Below are 18,683 nucleotides of genomic sequence, written 5' to 3'. Positions count from 1 at the left end.
TTTGACTTTTAAAAAAAAACCCCTAGTAGAATTGCAGAATTGTAAAGTTGTAAGGACCTCTCAGGGATATAAGGACCCTGAAAGTCCTCAAGTCCTTATATCTTTATAGTTTACAAATAAATAAAGACTATTTAATTCTAAAAAGTGTGTCTGGCTGATTTTGCATCACAAAATCACATCTAAATTACCAAGCTACTGGGATGTAGTTAAAAACATTGGTAAACAGTATAGGACAGAAAAATAGAGCCAGCCATTAGAAAGTGAATCAGCAGTGGTAAATAAAACCTACAAAATATTAAGAAACAGGTGGGGTGAAATGTGGGAACACCCTCCAAGCTCTCATTTTTAAAAATTCATTTTAATGCAAATCTCTCCTAAGACACATGCAAAGTTGCCTAATACACAGTTTGTCCAATGCAATTCATTTTTGTATGTTATTTTCATGAATGCATGCATTTCTATGCACACTTTACATTGGTATCTGCATTTTTGTATGCATTAGTTGGCCGAACTGAATTGCAAAATTCAGAGAAGTGCAAATTTTGAAGAACGGGTGCGTTTTGGTTCATGTAATGCTTCGCAAAGTGTGAATCAGTGTAAATGCAAACTGAATCAAGTTTTTAATTTCAAGTCAATTTGTAAAAAAAAGAAGAAGGGGGGAATTCAATTAAAATTATAATGGAAAAAAAGTACCAATGGTAAGATGGGCTAACTGCCATGTGCATGCCCTTCAACTGTATGGATGGAGTGTTACTGTTATGGTACCAAGGGGTTGCTCGAGAGCAAGTAGGCAAATGCCTCCCTGCTCGGCTGTGAAGCCTTGCTTTTGATGCCAAAATAAACTTTCTCTGTGCAGAGCGCCACTCTCCCATGGCTGGCTCTTTCACTGGCAGAATCTGTGAGTGGGCGGTCCTTAAACCTTCCCCAGCAGAGTAGTTTCTTGACGTCCAATCTGCGCCTCCCCTCTTGGCGCAGAAGCCTACTGCGCAGGCAGGGCGTGGGTAACGGAGGACCCCTCTCCTCTCCGCTTTGCCCAGGCAAGGTGTCCTGGCACCGCCTCGCCTTCTCCGAGCCCTGCAGCTCCTCTCCACTGGAAGCGTGGTTACTCTCCTCCGCTGAGGAAGTGCTGCTTCCCATGATCTTTGGGGGCTCTTTGTAATCCATCTGGCTTTTCCCTTCTCGCCCCTGACCCGATGGCAGTTCCCTGACAGTTACAAATATGGTAATTGGTTTTTGAAGGCTGTTTTAATAAAGTTGGGGACCTCTTGCAACATTTCCTTGTTATATTATGGGAGGAACAAGGCAAAGGTATAGTGTGGGACAAGAAAGAGCAACCCACAGCTAGCAACATGTAACAAGACTGTAACCTCTGTATTTTCTAGCCCAGTGAACAGGAGCTTTTGTGGGAATCTGGAAGTACAACTTGACCCACTCTTGGCTATTGGTGTACAGTGGTACCTTGGTTCTCAAACGCCTTGGTACTCAAACAAATTGGAACTGAAACACTGCAAACCCAGAAGTAAGTGTTCCGGTTTGCAAACCTTTCTCGGAAGCAGAACGTGCTCCATTTTGAGTGTTATGCTTCCGATTTGAGTGCCACACTTCTGTTTTGAGGTCTGTCTGTTTTTGCTATTTCTTTTGCGTTTTTGCAGCTTTTTCTTGTTTTTGTGACAGTGTGGAACCCAGTTCAGCTACCGACTGATTGATTGTGTGACTGCAGTACATTGTTTATTGCTTTCACTTTATGGATCAGTGGTCTCGTTAGATAGTAAAATTCATGTTAATTTGCTGTTTTAGGGGTTGCTTTGAAAAGTCTGGAATGGACTAATCCATTTTGCCTTACTTTCTATGGGAAGGCGTGCCTTGGTTTTGCAACACTTTGGTTTTGGAACGGACTTCCAGAACAGATTAAGTTTGAGAACCAAGGTACCACTGTAATGAAATTTCCTCTGTTGGTGTGGATGGCCTTTTCATGCCATTCCCTCCTTTGATTTGTTGCACAGGTAGGATCCCTGCTTGAGATCCCTTGATTGCCTGCTGAAGACCTACTGAGAGTTCAAGCCTCTTCATGCCTTCATTCCAGCCCTTGCACAGGACTTCAGAAGCTCAGAAAGCAGATTTCAGGCCAGACCTTTCAGGAAAAATAGAGAAAAATGCTCCAGATACTTAAAAAAACACTTACTCCAAGCCTGACACATTTCAGAACAAATCCTTCCTCGGGGAGTAGGAGGAACACACTATAAATATACCAATAACATACATAAGAAATGGGATAGCAAAGCAACTAATGTAATATTCTCATAGCCTTGTTTTACTCTGTACTTTACTACCCATTTCATAGAATAAATCATATGGCAAGCATCTGGAGTTTCTCCCCTCTTCTTTTTTCTGCCAGTGGTGATTTCCTGGTTTTGTGGTTGGTCATCTGGATATTTAAGGAAAGAAACAACCAAATTTCTAAAGAAGCAACAGTAGAGTTTGCTGTCTCGCTGAGGCATTTAGTAGCAACAATGTGTTTGATACCTTTGCTGTCACGTGCACACTGTTTTCTTGCATGTTCATGATGGCTTCGGAAATCTTGACATCAATAGGATCCATAACAGATTCAATGTTGAATGGTCCCTCTAATCGGTCTGCTACCAAAAGCATAGCATCTGTTGAAAGACAAAGCAGCCAGCCGTCAGATAATAAGTAACTATGGAGCCTCACATGATGGAACACAAAGGGTCCTGACAGATGATTCAACTTCAGAAACTTGCCATTGTCTCACAGAGAGACAATGGAAACCAGGTATGTCTTTCCTATATAAGCACATAAAATATGTCAGTACTCAGCTGGAGAAAAAGTCGAGAGCAACTGAATCGGACACCAGCAGGAGAAAGAAAGAGGAGGAGAGGGAGGGAGGGATACACACACACACACACACAGAGGAGTACTGCAAATTCAGCCAACAGTTGTACCAAAAAGTGGAGTTGTCTGTCAGTCTCTCTCTCTCTCTCTCTCTTATACACTCATTCACTCACTCACTCACTCACTCACTCACTCACTCACATATATTTTAAAAGGTGTACAGTGGTACCTCGCAAGACGAATGTCTCGCAAGAGAAAAAACTCGCTAGACGAAAGGGTTTTTTGTTTTTTGAGCTGCTTCGCAAGATGATTTTCCCTATGGGCTTGCTTCGCAAGATGGAAACGTCTCGCAAGTTTGTTTCCTTTTTCTTAACACCGTTAATACAGTTGCGACTTGACTTCGAGGAGCAACTCATAGAACGCGGTGTGGTAGCCTTTTTTGAGGTTTTTAAAGACTTTGGTGATTTTTGAAGCTTTTCCAAAACTTTCCCGACACCGTGCTTCACAAGACGAAAAAAATCGCAAGACGACAAAACTCGCGGAACGAATTAATTTCGTCTTGCGAGGCACCACTGTACCTAGAAAGCTTTGTTATGCTTATGTTAATACAATACATTGTATTGTATTTTAGTGTTCTGTTGGAAGCTGCCCAGAGTGGCTGGGGAAACCCAGCCAGATGGGCGGGGTATAAATAATAAATTATCATCATCATCATCATCACCACACAAGTGTGTTTTCAACTACATGTACCAATTCAACAGAACTGGCTTGGGTAGCAGTCCTTTATTTTACATTTACATCTTTCAGGGCTGGTTCAGCTGCAGGTCAGCACGGAGATTCAGTGATGAGCAATGAAGCTAATTCTTTTTTCAAGAAAACAGAATACAAACAGAGAAACCTGCAGGCAAGACTGGCCCCGGTAAAGCAGTTGGCAGAATGGACAATCTGTGCGTCCTACTTCCCCCCCCCCCCAGTCTCCTCCCCATCCAGCTGTTTTCCCAGCCATCGGAAACTCCATCGGGAAGGGCCCTCTGAGCTCTTTGCTCTGCTACACGCCTTTCATGCCCTTAGAGACAAGGGAGGAGAGGAGCTGAATAGAGTAGGACCGGCAGACTCCTGAGAGTCTGCTGCAGCCTCAGCTCCCACCTCCTCCTGCCAGTCCTGCATCTTCAGTGCTTTCTGGCTCTTCTTCCTCTCTCTCTCTCGGCCGTTGCTTGTTCAGCATCCAACCATTCTGCCCCCCTTCATCCTCTGACCTTGTTCAGTGTCCCACCACCATTTCTTTGGCTCTGAGCCTTCCTCTTCTGGGGCTTCCCTAGTAAGGTTCTCCAGCTGAAGCCTCCCACCACTCCTGATCATCCAGCCAGTCCCTGACATCTTCCCACTCTCCAAGGAGCTCAGTGTGGAACATGTATCATTGCATTTTATCTTCATGACAACCCTGGGAATTTGGCTAAAACAGAGTGTCTGGTTCAAAGCCACCCAGGGATCTTCATGGCTGATCAGGGTTTTGCTCTTTGGCCTCTCAAGTCCATGTCCAATGCTAGCCTGTCACAATGACCCCAGCTGTTAGGGAAGAGCCATAGCTCCATGACAGAACAGATGTTTGGCATGAAGAAGGTCAACCCCTGTCAACTTCAGGTAGGGATGAGAATCATAGAATCATAGAGTTGGAAGAGACCACAAGGGCCATTGAGTCCAACCCCCTGCCAAGTAGGAAACACCATCAGAGCACTCCTGACATATGGTTGTCAAGCCTCTGCTTAAAGACCTCCAAAGACGGAGACTCCACCACACTCCTTGGCAGCAAATTCCACTGTCGAACAGCTCTTACTGTCAGGAAGTTCTTCCTAATGTTTAGGAAAGCGAAGAGACCTGCTGTTTCTTCATCAGTGTCATGCAGATTTTGCTTATTTGCCAGCCACAGAAAAGAATGCAGCCACCCCACCTTCTTCTGTCAGCCATCTTGGAAATGATTGAGAAGGCAGCACTAGAAGCAATAGGGAGCAGAATCCCTCTTCCCAAGCAATTGAAAGCCCAGATGAAATGCATGGTCATTATAGTTGGGTGTCTGCAAATATGCATAGATGTGCATAAATGCTTTGAAGATGGTGTGCCCCACAACACAGAGAGGTGTTCTGAAAAACTCAATATTGCTGCTTAACGGAACTCTAAGCATCACTGTTAGGTGGTGACACAGTCTACTCCGTAAATGCATATCCACATGGGTCCATGTGTGTTAGCCTGTTGTTCGTGGTTTCTTGGCATTTATGAGGGGTGATTGGCACATCCCTCTGAGGCAGGGAATGATGACTTAAAGGATTCTGGCTCCCAGTGCATTTCTGAGCACAATTTAAAGGGTTGGTACTGACCTTTAAAGCTCTAAATGGCCTTGGCCCAGGATACCTGGAGGAGTGCCTCCACCCCCATCGTTCAGCCCAGACACTGAGGTCCAGCTCTGAGGGTCTTCTTCACTACGAGAAGTGAAGCTACAGGGAACCAGGCAGAGGGCCTTCTCGGTAGTGGCACCCTCCCTTCAGATGTCAAGGAAATAAACAACTATCTGACTTTTAGAAGACATCAGGAAGTTTTAAATTTTGTTTGCTTGTTATGTTTTTATATGTGTTGGAAGCCACCCAGAGTGGCGGGGGCAACCCGTTCAGATGACCAGGGTATAAATAATAAAATTATTATTATTATGTGTGCAAATATATTTGACCCATGCTGTGTTTCTCTCCAACATACAGCATACAGCCTGCGCGGCACAGGGTGGTAGTGGTTTGACATGTAACAGGGTGGACCAGGAGAGGCACAGAAGGGATTGTTGGGCAAAACTGGAGCCCATGGCAGTAAGGAAAGCCTATTGATATATATATCAAAGCTTCAGCTTGAAGCAACAAGAAGCAGGTTGAAAACTTTCTTCACAAAAGCCGTCTCTTGTCATACTTCTCGAAGAAAAAAAAAAGGCAGCAGAGAGTTTAAAAACTGCATTAATAATTGATGCCACATCCTATTGCCTCATGCAGCAGAGTTGAAAACGGGCCTTTTATCTTGACACCCGGAACAGATAATTTGCCAGACAATTCGTACATAGACATATCAATCATAAGAATGGGAGCTGATCGAAATGAACCCTTGGGGTATATTCTGGAGCTTTGCACAAGACGAAGAAAACTTTTATGTGATATACTGGGATCTTATAATTAAAGCAGCTGTTCATTCTGACCCCAAGGACCCCATTTCCTTGCAATACAAACAGGGGATAAATATTGGATTCCTGCCATGACGTACAGGTACAAGTCATGTTTTATGCTCTGTGCTTTGTACAAAATGCAGCTGTCTGCTGTCGGCTGCAAGATATATTTTATGGTTCTGCTGGGGTTACACAAACTCATTTGTCTAATTACATGGCGCCGTGCTCAGAGAATTACATAATGTACAATCATAAGAGCATAGTGATGCATATTCTACTGTGTTTACAGTGCACCTTTGACCAAGTTAGACGCTACCAGCTAATCCATCCCCGAGAAGTATGTGTTCCCATGCCTTCTAACCTCAGCCCATGATCAGACAGCGTTTCCTTTCTCAATTGTTTAAAAAGAATATCCTCCCCTCCCCTCCCCAGTGTAGAATTCCCTTTAAGCTCTGCACTAGATAGACTGCAATATCTGCTCTGCAAGCAAACAAGAATTTACAGAAATGCTGCAAAAGACCTCATTGGTTTGACTCAAAATATTGTCATTTCCATCATAGCATGGAGGTGAACTTGCTACACATCCTTCACAGAGCAGCTTTGAGCCATTTCTCTCAGAGGTGGGGGCAGAGAAAGGCATGAAAGGATGGGTAACAGTAGCCACACCCCAGGAACAGCTTCGATTGGTCAGCTAAACCAAAGGGTCTCAAACTCATGATGAGTTAGGGACTTTCCCTGCAGGTGTAGACAGGCTCCAGAGGATTGACCAGACAAGACCAAGAGTAGGTCCAACAGTCAAAAAGGGAGCTTCTGCATGTGTGGGGCAGATGTGACTCATTGACCTGAGAAGGTAGCCCATCTTGGAAAAGGAAAACTCTGATTCTAAACCTCTGCTGCCTTGCAGGACATTTTCAGGAGAAGGAAAGGCTAAGGAGTAAACCCTACACAAACCCAGAGTTGAGTTCCTAAGATGGTTGGACAGTGCCTTGTACACCTTCTTCTGGCAACTCCTGCAGCCTAGCCAGTGCTAAACATATTGCTCTGCTTTCTTTTGGACCACACCAGCAAGACCAAGAGTGGGGTCTTGTTGTATGAGCAGCCCAGGACCTCCACACACACTGCCCTGGCTTCAACCTGGGGAATTCACTTTGGTGCTGCTAATGCAGCAGCTTGACATCACCCCAAAAGCCCACTTCACTGTTTCTTAAGACAGATGGAAGCCAATAACACTGCTGGTTGATTCAGCTTGGCTGACTGGAGAGGCGGGTATGTTATTAGGTTTGAAGCTGCTCAAACTCAGGATGAAAGGGCTAAGAGGAAGGCATATTTGGCAAACCCTCACCGTGATCAACTCCCGCCCGGAAACCTATGTCCCCACTGTGGAAGGACATGTGGATCCATAATTGGCCTCACTGTTAAGACTGTGTTCATGGAAGACAATCTTACTTGGCTACGAGTGATCACCAGAGAAGAGGAAGAATTAGGTTTGCTTAGCCTGTGGTCCAGGCCAGAGGTCACAATGAGCTTGAGGTCTTCCACCCCCTTTTATTATTTTATTGGGTATGGGTTTTTTTGTGAGATTCGTTTGTTGATGATGAGAGAGGGTGTCCCAAAACATAAAGCAGTTCAGCTGTACTCATCCTACCTAGCCAATGTGTAGATAGACACAGTGCATTTACAGTGGTACCTCAGGTTAAGTACTTAATTCGTTCTGGAGGTCCATACGTAACCTGAAACTGTTCTTAAGCTGAAGCACCACTTTAGCTAATGGGGCCTCTTGCTGCTGCCGCCCCGCCGCAGCACAATTTCTGTTCTCATCCTGAAGCAAAGTTCTTAACCTGAAGCACTATTTCTGGGTTAGCGGAGTCTGTAACCTGAAGCGTATGTAACCTCAAATGTATGTAACCTGAGGTACCACAGTATATCACTTTAATACAAAAAAAGGAAAAAAAAAGAAATCACTGACCCATTTTTCTATTCACCCTCAGCTCCTCTGCCCAGTGCCAACTGGTAAATCACTCCTCCTCTTGAAAGAAAATGGATGAAGTTTCACAACACTGACTTATACATGAAAAGGATTAGAGAAGTTTTAATGGGAAAGTATAAAACTAATGCTGAATTATTGGGCATCTATGAGTATGCTGGGACCTAAGCCAACTTCTAGTCTATTGGATTTGGGAAAGAAAAGACTGTGGAAATGAGAGCTTTTGCATCTAGCACATCATTTCTCATCCCCCCAAGTGATATATGTCACTCGGGATTTATACAGTTTTGAACTAGCATGAAGCGGAAGAGAGGAAGCCTTTCTTATTTGTGGACTGGAAACAGGAGTATTCAGGGCCAATTTATTTTTTTGTATTTTATTCTATTCAATTTATTCCCCGCCCTTCCTCCATGGAGCTATTTTATCCTTACAGCAACCCTCAAGATAGGACATGCTCAAAGGGTATGACTGGCCCAAGATGAAATGGTGAGCTTCATGGCTCAGCAGAGAGTTGAACCTGGATTGTACTCAACTATGACACTGCTGGTGACAGCAGTCACAAAATTAAAAGACGCCTGCTCCTTGGGAGAAAGGCGATGGCAAACCTAGACAACATCTTAAAAAGCAGAGACATCACCTTGCCAACAAAGGTCCGTATAGTAAAAGCTATGGTTTTCCCAGTAGTAATGTATGGAAGTGAGAGCTGGACCATAAAGAAGGCTGATGGCCGAAGAATTGATGCTTTTGAATTATGGTGCTGGAGGAGACCCTTGAGAATCCCATGGACTGCAAGAAGATCAAACCTCTCCATTCTTAAGGAAATCAGCCCTGAGTGCTCACTGGAAGGACAGATCCTGAAGCTGAGGCTCCAATACTTTGGCCACCTCATGAGAAGAGAAGACTCCCTGGAAAAGACCCTGATGTTGGGAAAGATGGAGGGCACAAGGAGAAGGGGACGACAGAGGACGAGATGGTTGGATGGTGTTCTTGAAGCTACCAGCATGAGTTTGATCAAACTGCGGGAGGCAGTGGAGGACAGAAGTGCCTGGCGTGCTCTGGTCCATGGGGTCACGAAGAGTCAGACACGACTAAACGACTAAACAACAACAATTACACCACACCGTTTCTCACATAATGTCAAAGTATTTGTGTGGGGTTTCTCATGCCCCAGTGTCAGGGATTGGGTAGATGAGGAAGAATGGTGGAGACTGCCTCCCTATCCTGACCCTTCCAGGGAAGAGGAAGAGGAAGACAGCATAGATTTACAACAGGGGTTTGAGGGAGGTAGTAGCTCAGAGGCAGATGAAGAGAAAAGCTTAGAAATCATGGGACAGCTGGGACAAGACCCAGCTGACACATTGTCTATAGAAAGCATTCCATAACCTCCATCTCCCAGAACCCGGCGAGCCTTAAAAGTAGGAGAGCAAAGAGCTCAAAGACAGAGGGCATGTATGATGAATGAGGAAGTGAGAGAGAAGGGGATGGGTGGAGATTCACTCTGGACAACGCTGTTATCCAAGAGGCTGGGTTCTATAGCCTGACTGAAATAAAAAAGGATGGCAAGAAACTTTCCCCTGTCTTTATACTTTCCTGGGCAACCAGCCGGGGGCCACTGGCAGCAGCCTGACTCCCAGAGAGGAGGAAGGAGTAATTGCAAAGTCTTCTTACTCTATACACTGGCACCTAAATTCACAGCAGGGGTGGGGAGACTTTGGCTGCAGACCAAATGTGTCCCGTCCCCCCACTGGTACCTTTGTCTGGCCCTTGGGACTATCTGACCATTGTTTTGTTAAATCAGCCCCATTGGTCTGAATATAACGCCCCTTTGTGTGTCACCTTCCTCAAAGAAAGTTTGGCTTGCCTATGCTACCTTCCCCCAGATGTGATGCAGGACACAGGGATCCCTTCTTCAACTAGCCAAAAGGCTGGATAAAAGCTAATAAATGAATGTGAAAAGTGAATGAATGAATGAATGAATGAATGAATGAATGAATGAAAGAGCACCTTGAATCTCAATGGAATAGAATGGTGTGCCTAGTTCTCCCTCTCATCATATATATACTATATACTATATATATAGTAACTTCAAACAGCCATGGCTTTCACTATGAATCCGATGAAGTGTCGCTTGTTAAGGGTGCTGAGTGTTGCTAGAAGACCCCTATTCTCATCAGAGAATGGATTGGCAAGAGGGGTTGACTGTTATACGCCTCTGAGAATCGTGGCTCTGTGTGGGGAATAGGGATCTCCTAACAACTGTCTGCACCCTTAACAAATTTCACTTCCCAGGATTCTTTGCAGGAGACCATGGCTTTTAAAAATGGTACGATACTGCTTTAAATTTACAGAGCAGATGGGGCCTGAAATGAATGACACTTTAGGCTGCATCCCTATATACTGGGGATGGGGAGCCTTTTTTTAGTCTGAGGACACATTATCCTTATGAGCGACCTTCTGGGAGCAAAGCCTTCTGGTGGGCAGGGCCGAAGAGAAAAGTGGGTGGAGCAATGGATGTGACTTTGTATAGTAGGCTACATTCCAGCCCCACAAAAGCCAGAGGTTCCTACACTCCGTACAGACATTTTTCTCCATCCAGGCATTCAAAAGACATCCTCACAGGACGCATTCTGGTCAGGTAAAAGCCTTCAAGAAGGTTGCAGAAGAGGAAGAGAGGGGAACTTGCCCCATTGTATATCGGGGGGGGGGGCTGCGTGGAGAGAGTCTCCTCCTTTAAATTCCTGGGAGTTTACCTTAGTGAGGACCTCACTTGGAAAATCAACATAACTCAGGTGGTCAGAAAGGCCCAAGAGAGACTGCATTTCCTCAGGGTCTTGCGAAAGAATAATGTTAAACAACAACTGGTGAACTCCTTTTACTGGTCCACAATAGAAAGTGTCCTTTCATATTGTATTACAGTGTGGTATGCTGGCCTGACAGCCATGGACAGAAAGTCTCTACAGAGGGTGGTGAATACAGCACATGATATCACGGGCTGTTCCTTGAGTCCGCTAGATGACATAGCAAGGGATCATTGCCTTAGGAGAGCGAGAAAAATTCTCAGGGATGACTCACACCCCAGCCAGCACCTCTTTAATCTTCTACCTTCGGGCAGGAGATATAGAAGTATAATCAGCCATACCAACAGGCTAAAAAATAGCTTCTATCCGTGGGCTGTTAGGCTGCTGAATGGAAAATAACATAGCGAAATTGACTTGTGAGGTGGTGTGTTGTTCGATAAAAGATTGAGTGTTTGGGTGGGGGGAGGCTCATTTAATTTCATTGTACACAGGTTGTACCATGACAATAAAGGTATTATTATTATTATTATTATTATTATTATTATTATTATTATTATTATTATTACATTGGGGCATGACCTGGAAGAGACCTAAGGGCTGAGGGCATCACATTCGGATACAATGAGTAGGCAATGAATTTTATTAATTACAGTTCAAGCAACGGTAGACTTATATCGCACCGAAATCATAACAACATTCAAATGAAAATTAAAGGCTACAGCAAATAAACTTCAGATGCTGGTTTTAACTGAACCCAACAATCAAAATAACTACGTTAAAATGAAAGCGTTAAGAACTTCCAATGTGTGCTTTTCTTTAAATATACAAATGGATTTCAAGAAGAGAATGAAGTGCACAGTTGAGTTGAGTTTTCCCCCTCTGCAAAGGAGATTCCCCATTAGGAGCCATGCCAAGATGTCGGTTTTATTTTTTAAAAAGGCGCTCAGTTTATATTTCAAATCAAAGCTATTATTTAGAGCAAATGGCTGTGGCATGGCTGCCTTTCAGCCATGCGAATGCAGCATGATTTCAGACCTGAAGGGTCAGGGTGAGTGATCTTTCCTTCATGAAGCAAGTGTTGGCAGAGCAGCCTAACAACCCAAACGCCAAAGAACAAAAAATGATGTACTAAGCCTTGAATGCATACAGTCAGGTTACCACTCACTTCATCCTCATTCGTTTTGAGTCCCCCCCCCTTTTCTTTTTAAATACCAAATTGCGCTACATCTGTGCTTTACACACATCTCTCGATCCTTGCAGGAATCATGGCCTCGTGTCATGACCTTCTGCAGAGCCACTTCAGGGACTGTGGTGCCCTGTTGACATGAGCTCAGAAAAGGGTGCGGAAGCAGATGGTGGAGAGAAGCAACAGCACTAAATCGACCTCCAGGCCACGGACTGGCTGCTGTTTACCGGGGTGGGGGGAAATGGGAGGACCAACTTGGTGGGGAGGAAGGTGCTGTGCAAATGACCTGGCAGGAACACTGTTTGCGTGTCGAGGTCCCCAAGCCACCCCCCAAATAAATCACAATTCACATAGAATTTTTGCTTAATGTTTCTGGTATAATTTTGGCCACAACTTTATTAAAATACATAAATGTGAGTGGTTGCTTAGGCATTGGTTACAACTTTCTGTCCCTGCCCAGGGACAGAACTGATTTCTGGATTCCAGCGAAAGCCAGTAAGGGAAAACAATATTGGGGAGAAAATGGAGTCGGGCACCAGACCCTCACCTCTCCCCGCATGCTCCCAGGGGCTTGTGCAGCCCAAACCCCACACCAGGGATTCGGACGAAAGCATGGCGAGTCCCTGGATTCCTTTAACAGAATTCCCTTGCAGCAGCAACATTGGAAGGGCAGGCACAGCCAACCACATCCCCTCCACCAACCAAAAAATTAACCAATGCCTAACCGCAACCTTACAAGTTGTGATGATTTGCTACGCAGTAGGCAAAAACCAAATGGCACCAGCCAATCCGCCAAATGGACAAAATTCCTACCAGGCCCTTGCCCCAAAAGCAGACGACCCCCATGACAGGCCAAACGCAAAAGCCCTTAATTAGGGAGGGTGGGCGGGTGATCCGGTGCACGCAGTGAAAGAGAATGCTCAATGCTGCATGCTCAGTATATAAAACCCTTGGTCCATCCCACAAATTGGCAACATCAAAATTTACCCAGTAACTCAAACAGCCCAATCACTGCTATGGCCATCTATACGATCCCGCCCAGCAACAGAGGGGTGGCCTGTCAGACCCCACTGCAACACGTACTCTCCATGAAGGAGAACAGTCTTTGTCAGCCTACCTCACCTTCCACTGTTGGTAAGGCATCTCCTCCAACATTTCTCTGATTAAAATAGGGACATCCTATTTAATAACAATAACAATAAGAATAAGAATACTTTTGTTATTATTTATACCCCACCCATCTGATAGGGTTGCCCCGCCACTCTGGGTGGCTTCCAACATATATCAACACATAATAAAACATTAAACATTAAAAAAACTTCCCTATATAGGGCTGCTGTGAGGGACTGAGCAGAGGAATTGTGGAGACTGCCTCCCCAGCCTGACCCTTCCAGAGAAGATGGAGACAGTTCAGAATTACAACAGGGGTTTGAAGGAGGTCATAGCTCAGAGGCAGATGAGGGGGAAAGCTGGGAAATAATGGGAGAGGTGGAGGAGGAGGAGGAGGAAGAAGCACTAGGGGGGTGACAGCTGATGGACTCAGTGTCTTTAGAAAGCCTTCCAGACCCCCCCCCCCCCAGAACCTGGCAAGCCTTGAAAGCAGGAGAGCAAAGAGCTCAAAGGCAGAGGGCACTTTTCAGCACCTGCAGTGATGACTCATGAGAAAGTGGGAGAGACGGAGGGGGTGGAGATTCACTCGCAGCAACACCATTATTCTGAGAGGCCACATTCCCAAGCCTCTTTCTGTGAATATTGAATAAAAACATATGGTAAGGACTTTTCCTTGTCTTGTCTGTTCCCGGCAACCTGCCATGGGGGTTGGTTCCACTGCCGCCTGACAGTAGGATTGGATCGAATCGCATAATCAAAACCCTATGTTTTTTTTCCCCTGGATGGATGGATAGATAGATAGATGGATAGATAGATGATGCTTTCAGTTTTAAGAGATGTGGGAAGAGAGAGGAAACCACTTTCTCAAGCTTACTTTCTGTACTTGAAAATATTTGATCTGCCAGTCTATTTTCTGTGCTTTCAGCACACCGAGACCTTGTCAGAGTGGGCTGAATTAAATTGTATAGAATTGCTAATGCTGTAATGTATTAAGCATTGAGTGGGTTTTGTTTGGCTTTTTTTAAAAAACATATTTATTCCTACAAGCAGAATGTCATTTTCTCAGGCATGTAAAGAAATGTGCTGTGCCAATGTCCAATCCACTGCAGAAAGCCCTCTGCTCATCCACAGAAACTCATTTCCTTGCTATCAGCTAGTACAAGATGACAAAAGCCTGCCAATATTTTTCACTCTTTATGTCCTATGTGGTAGGAGAATGATTTCTTGAACTGTTCTACGCAGAGGGCGAGAGACAAGCATAACGGGATTGATGGAAAATCTTTCTTCATTGTAGTTTGAGAGAGGAAGCAAATAAACTCTTTTGTATCGTTCAGCTTTTCCTTTTATTGTTTTTCTCCCCCACCTTTCCCAGAGGTTCATCTGAAAGCGTACTTGACAGTTCACCTGCCTATCAACACTTACCTTGAGGTGTGGGAGCGGATTATAGCCTTGGTCCAGCCGTTCCAGTATGTGTACGAATGCAAATATTTAAATGGGCATATAAAACGTTCATTCAAGCAGCAGGTTTTCCATTCACTTAAACAAGTGGGACTTGAAATGAATGGGACTTGCAGGGTTGAGCGCATCGGTTCCTGGTTCCAGTCAACTAAGCTCTCTGTCAGGAAAGTCTATTCCGTTTCTCCTCCCCTTGGACAGCTTTCCATATTTTACTCCCTCAACAATTAGTCAGCATTCAGTGGACACAGAGAGTGGAATTGCACTGCTTTCTCCCCCCTCCTTAGAGCTTCTATTTTAGAAAGGGGTGGGGACTGGGACTGCTCTTTTGTTTTCGTAAGTATCCATGATTTAGAAAATTGTGTTCTCTATTAGTATACAGTGGTACCTCTAGTTACAAACTTAATTCATTCCAGAGGTCCATTCTTAACCCAAAACCGTTCTTAACCTGAGACACGCTTTTGCTAATGGGGCCTCCTGCTACCGCCGTGCCGACGGCGTGCAATTTCTGTTCTCATCCTGGGGCAAAGTTCTCAACCCGAGGTACTACTTCCAGGTTAGTGGAGTTTGTAACCCGAAGCGTTTGTAACCCAAGGTACCACTGTAGTGCAATCCGGATATTGTTGGGTTACAAATCCCATTGCCTCTTACCATTGGCCATGCAAGCCATGATGGATGACAGCTGTAATCCAACAACAACTGGAGGTCACTAGGTTGGTGTAGACAATGATATGCAAAATAGGCTCTGTATTTGTGGATAAAGATTTCAAGTTCCTTGGCTCAGTTTCCCTCCCCCTCCCTCTTAACCTGCCCTCTGTCTTTGAGCTCTTTACTCTCCTACTTTTAAGGCTCACCGGGTTCTAGGAGATGGAGAGTCTGGAATATTTTCTAATGACAACATGTCAGCTGGGTGTTGTTCTGGCTCTCCCGTGATTTCCCAACTTTCCCCCTCATCTGCCTCTGAGCTGCTCCCTCCCTCAACCCCCTGTTGTAAATCTATCCTGTCTTCCTTTTTCCTGGAAGGGTCAGGACGGGAAGGCAGTCTCCACCATTCCTCCTCTGTCCGGTCCCTCACACCTACATACCACGGGTGGTGCTGTGGGTTAAACCACAGAACCTAGGGCTTGCCAATCAGAAGGTCGGTGGTTCGAATCCCCGCAACGGGGTGAACTCCCGTTGCTCGGTCCCCGCTCCTGCCAACTAGCAGTTCAAAAGCACGTCAAAGTGCAAGTAGATAAATAGGTACCACTCTGGAGGGAAGGTAAATGGCATTTCCATGCACTGCTCTGGTTCATTTTCTTTCCTCTGTGATGCCTTGACATGGTAAGCTACACTGGCTGAAACTGCTGTTCTCCATGACTTTTCAAAGGCACAGCTGTCAGGGAGGCTAGACTTGCATAGTTGCTGGCCACATGACCCGGAAGCTGTACGCAGGCTCCCTCGGCCAATAAAGCGACCCGAGAGTCGGTCACGGCTGGACCTAATGGTCAGGGGTCCCTTTACCTTTACCTTTTAATGCAGCTGAATGATGGAGGATTCGGGACAGATAAAAGGAACTACTCCCCATAGATAAACTATGGAATTTGCCCCCACAAGATTTGGTGAAGCCCACCATATGGAATGGCTTTGAAAGGGGATTTGATGAATTCATGGAGTGGAAGGCCATCAAAGGCTACTAGCCGCAGTGTCTCCATTACACCTCTGGGATCAGAAGGAATATGTCTCTGAATGTCAGTGGCTGATCACTGTGGGAACATGATGCTAAACTAGAGAAGTCTTTGCTCTGATGCAGCAGGGCTTTTTGTTAAGTACAGTGATTTAATTGACTGAAATTGGGAACGCTTAAATGCATTAAAGGTAAAGGTAAAGGGACCCCTGACCATTAGGTCCAGTCGTTACCGACTCTGGGGTTGCGGCGCTCATCTCGCTTTATTGGCCAAGGGAGCCGACGTACAGCTTCCGGGTCATGTGGCCAGCCTGACTAAGCCGCTTCTGGCCAACCAGAGCAGTGCACGGAAACACCGTTTACCTTCCCACCTATTTATCTACTTGCACTGGTGTGCTTTCGAACTGCTAGGTGGGCAGGAGCTGGGACCGAGCAACGGGAGCTCACCCTGTCGTGGGGATTCAAACCGCCGACCTTCTGATTGGCAAGTCCTAGGCTCTGTGGTTTAACCCACAGCGCCACCCACGTCCCACCACGCCACCCACGTCCCACCAATGCATTACTGTGTGTTTAATTCTGGAATGTTCCCAAGTAAGTCTCGTGTGATTGGTTAACTGATCACATTAGAGGTATCTTATTACATTCTCTGTTTTGTTTTGCGTTTGAGTGACTTGACTGTAATGGCTGCATCTCCATGAACACTGAAGAAGAGAAAGGGTTAGACAACTCTCTCTCACTGAACTCAATAGAGGAGAGGCGTGCTAATGTTTCTGTGTGAATGTATGTGACAGAAAGAAGTACAGAAGTTGATGTTCTCCCAAAGAAGCAGGTAAGGGAAGTCTGCTGGAAGGAGAAAGTGGATACCTCTCAGAAGGAACTGCATGGCCAAATTGGGTAACTTACAGAAGGCTGAGTGCAAGTACTGGAAGGAGAGAAAGACACAGTTTGTTTGGATGTTTAAGCAAGAACCTGCAATCTTCACCTAAGAAGACCTAAGCCCTTGCTTGGATAAGCATTTGAATGTAAATACTTTGCGTATATTCTTGTTTAGCAGTGGCGTAGCGTGGGTTGTCAGCACCCGGGGCAAGGCAAGTAATTTGTGCCCCCTAACCCGTGGATTTGCGCCCCCTAACCCATGGATTTGCCCTAACCCCAGATGTTGCGCCCGGTGCGGCCGGCCCCCCCTGCACCCCCCACGCTACGCCACTGTTGTTTAGCTATACGTTCTGAAAGTAAACGTTTTTTGAATATTTTAACGTGTTTAATTTCAAGAAATGAGTCAGCATAGTGGTACCTCGGGTTAAGAACTTAATTCGATCTGGAGGTCCGTTCTTAACCTGAAAGTGTTCTTAACCTGAGGTACCACTTTAGCTAATGGGGCCTCCCGTTGCCACTGCACCACCAGCGCATGATTTCTGTTCTGTATATTTGGCTACTCTGCCAGCATGCCTTGCCCCTTTCTGCCCATTTTTGTGAATTTTGGGGTCACTTCCGGGTTTGGCACAATGTGTCTATACGCAGTCACACACATACTGAAAGTGCGTAAATGGGGGGTTTAGCTACTCTGCCAACACTTTTGATATTTGCTTTTGTTCTTGTTTTCTAGTCCTTGAACCACATGTTGGGAACCTTTGGCTCTCCAGATGTGGCTGAACAACATCACCCATCAGCCCCAGCAAACATGGCCAATAACCAGAGTTGATAGGAGTTGCAGTTGACAACGGAAGGGCCAAAGACTCCTCTATGCAACGTGTGATGGAGACCTGGTGAAACAATTCACCAAATAATACTTGGGACTGAATCTTGAAACTTCCCCCTTCAGACATAAGATCAGGGACTGATCATCTCTCTCCCTGCACTTTCAGCCCTGATCTCCCAACTTTATCTTAGTTGTGAGCAGTTTGGTTCAACTTCCCTACACAGTCATTCACAATTAAGTCTGCCAAGAGCAGAGGTTTGTAACGCAAAATAAAGTGCAGCTCAGAATGGCTTAGGTCCTTTCTAAATGAATTGCAAGGATCTGTGTTGCAACGTGCACTGGCTTTGCACTTTGCCAAAAACAATTTACAAAGTCCTTTAGTTTCATCTAGCAGGCTCTTCTCTGATCTGAAAACCTTGCAGCCACTTTGCGACTGGCTGTGCTTTCAATTAATCTACCTATGAGTCAGGTACATGAGCTCTGTGTATTCTCATTATATTTGCATTCTTGCAGTATTTCACCTTTAATGTCCAACTATCAGTTAGGGATGGGCAAATCTGTCAATCTCCATTTCCCCCAGTTTCTTCCTTTTCCAACCATAACTCTAGCTTTTGTAATCAGTTTGCATTTTCTGAAAGGTTCTCACAATGTTCAAAAGCACCTTAGGGCAAATTTCTCATTCATTTATTTACTTAATTCATCACTCTCTTTTTCCACACACAAAGTCTCAAAATAAAATGCA

General features: G+C 45.2%; 1 protein-coding gene across 2 annotated transcripts in view; it reads right to left on the bottom strand.

The window, feature by feature from the left end:
* The window catches only part of GPC6 (glypican 6), a 796,760-nt gene that overhangs the window by 57,384 nt on the left and 720,693 nt on the right, over window positions 1-18,683 (bottom strand). For both annotated transcript variants that reach the window (XM_028728291.2, XM_028728294.2), the window contains exon 5: window positions 2,524-2,654. In XM_028728291.2, coding sequence (XP_028584124.2) covers window positions 2,524-2,654 — 131 coding nt within the window. The remainder of the gene's footprint in view (window positions 1-2,523; window positions 2,655-18,683) is intronic.

Source organism: Podarcis muralis, chromosome 4 (genome assembly GCF_964188315.1).
Source record: "Podarcis muralis chromosome 4, rPodMur119.hap1.1, whole genome shotgun sequence".
Classification (NCBI taxonomy): Eukaryota; Metazoa; Chordata; class Lepidosauria; order Squamata; family Lacertidae; genus Podarcis; species Podarcis muralis.
Note: the sequence above shows the minus strand (reverse complement) of the source record. Positions and strands in the feature narration are given on the sequence as shown.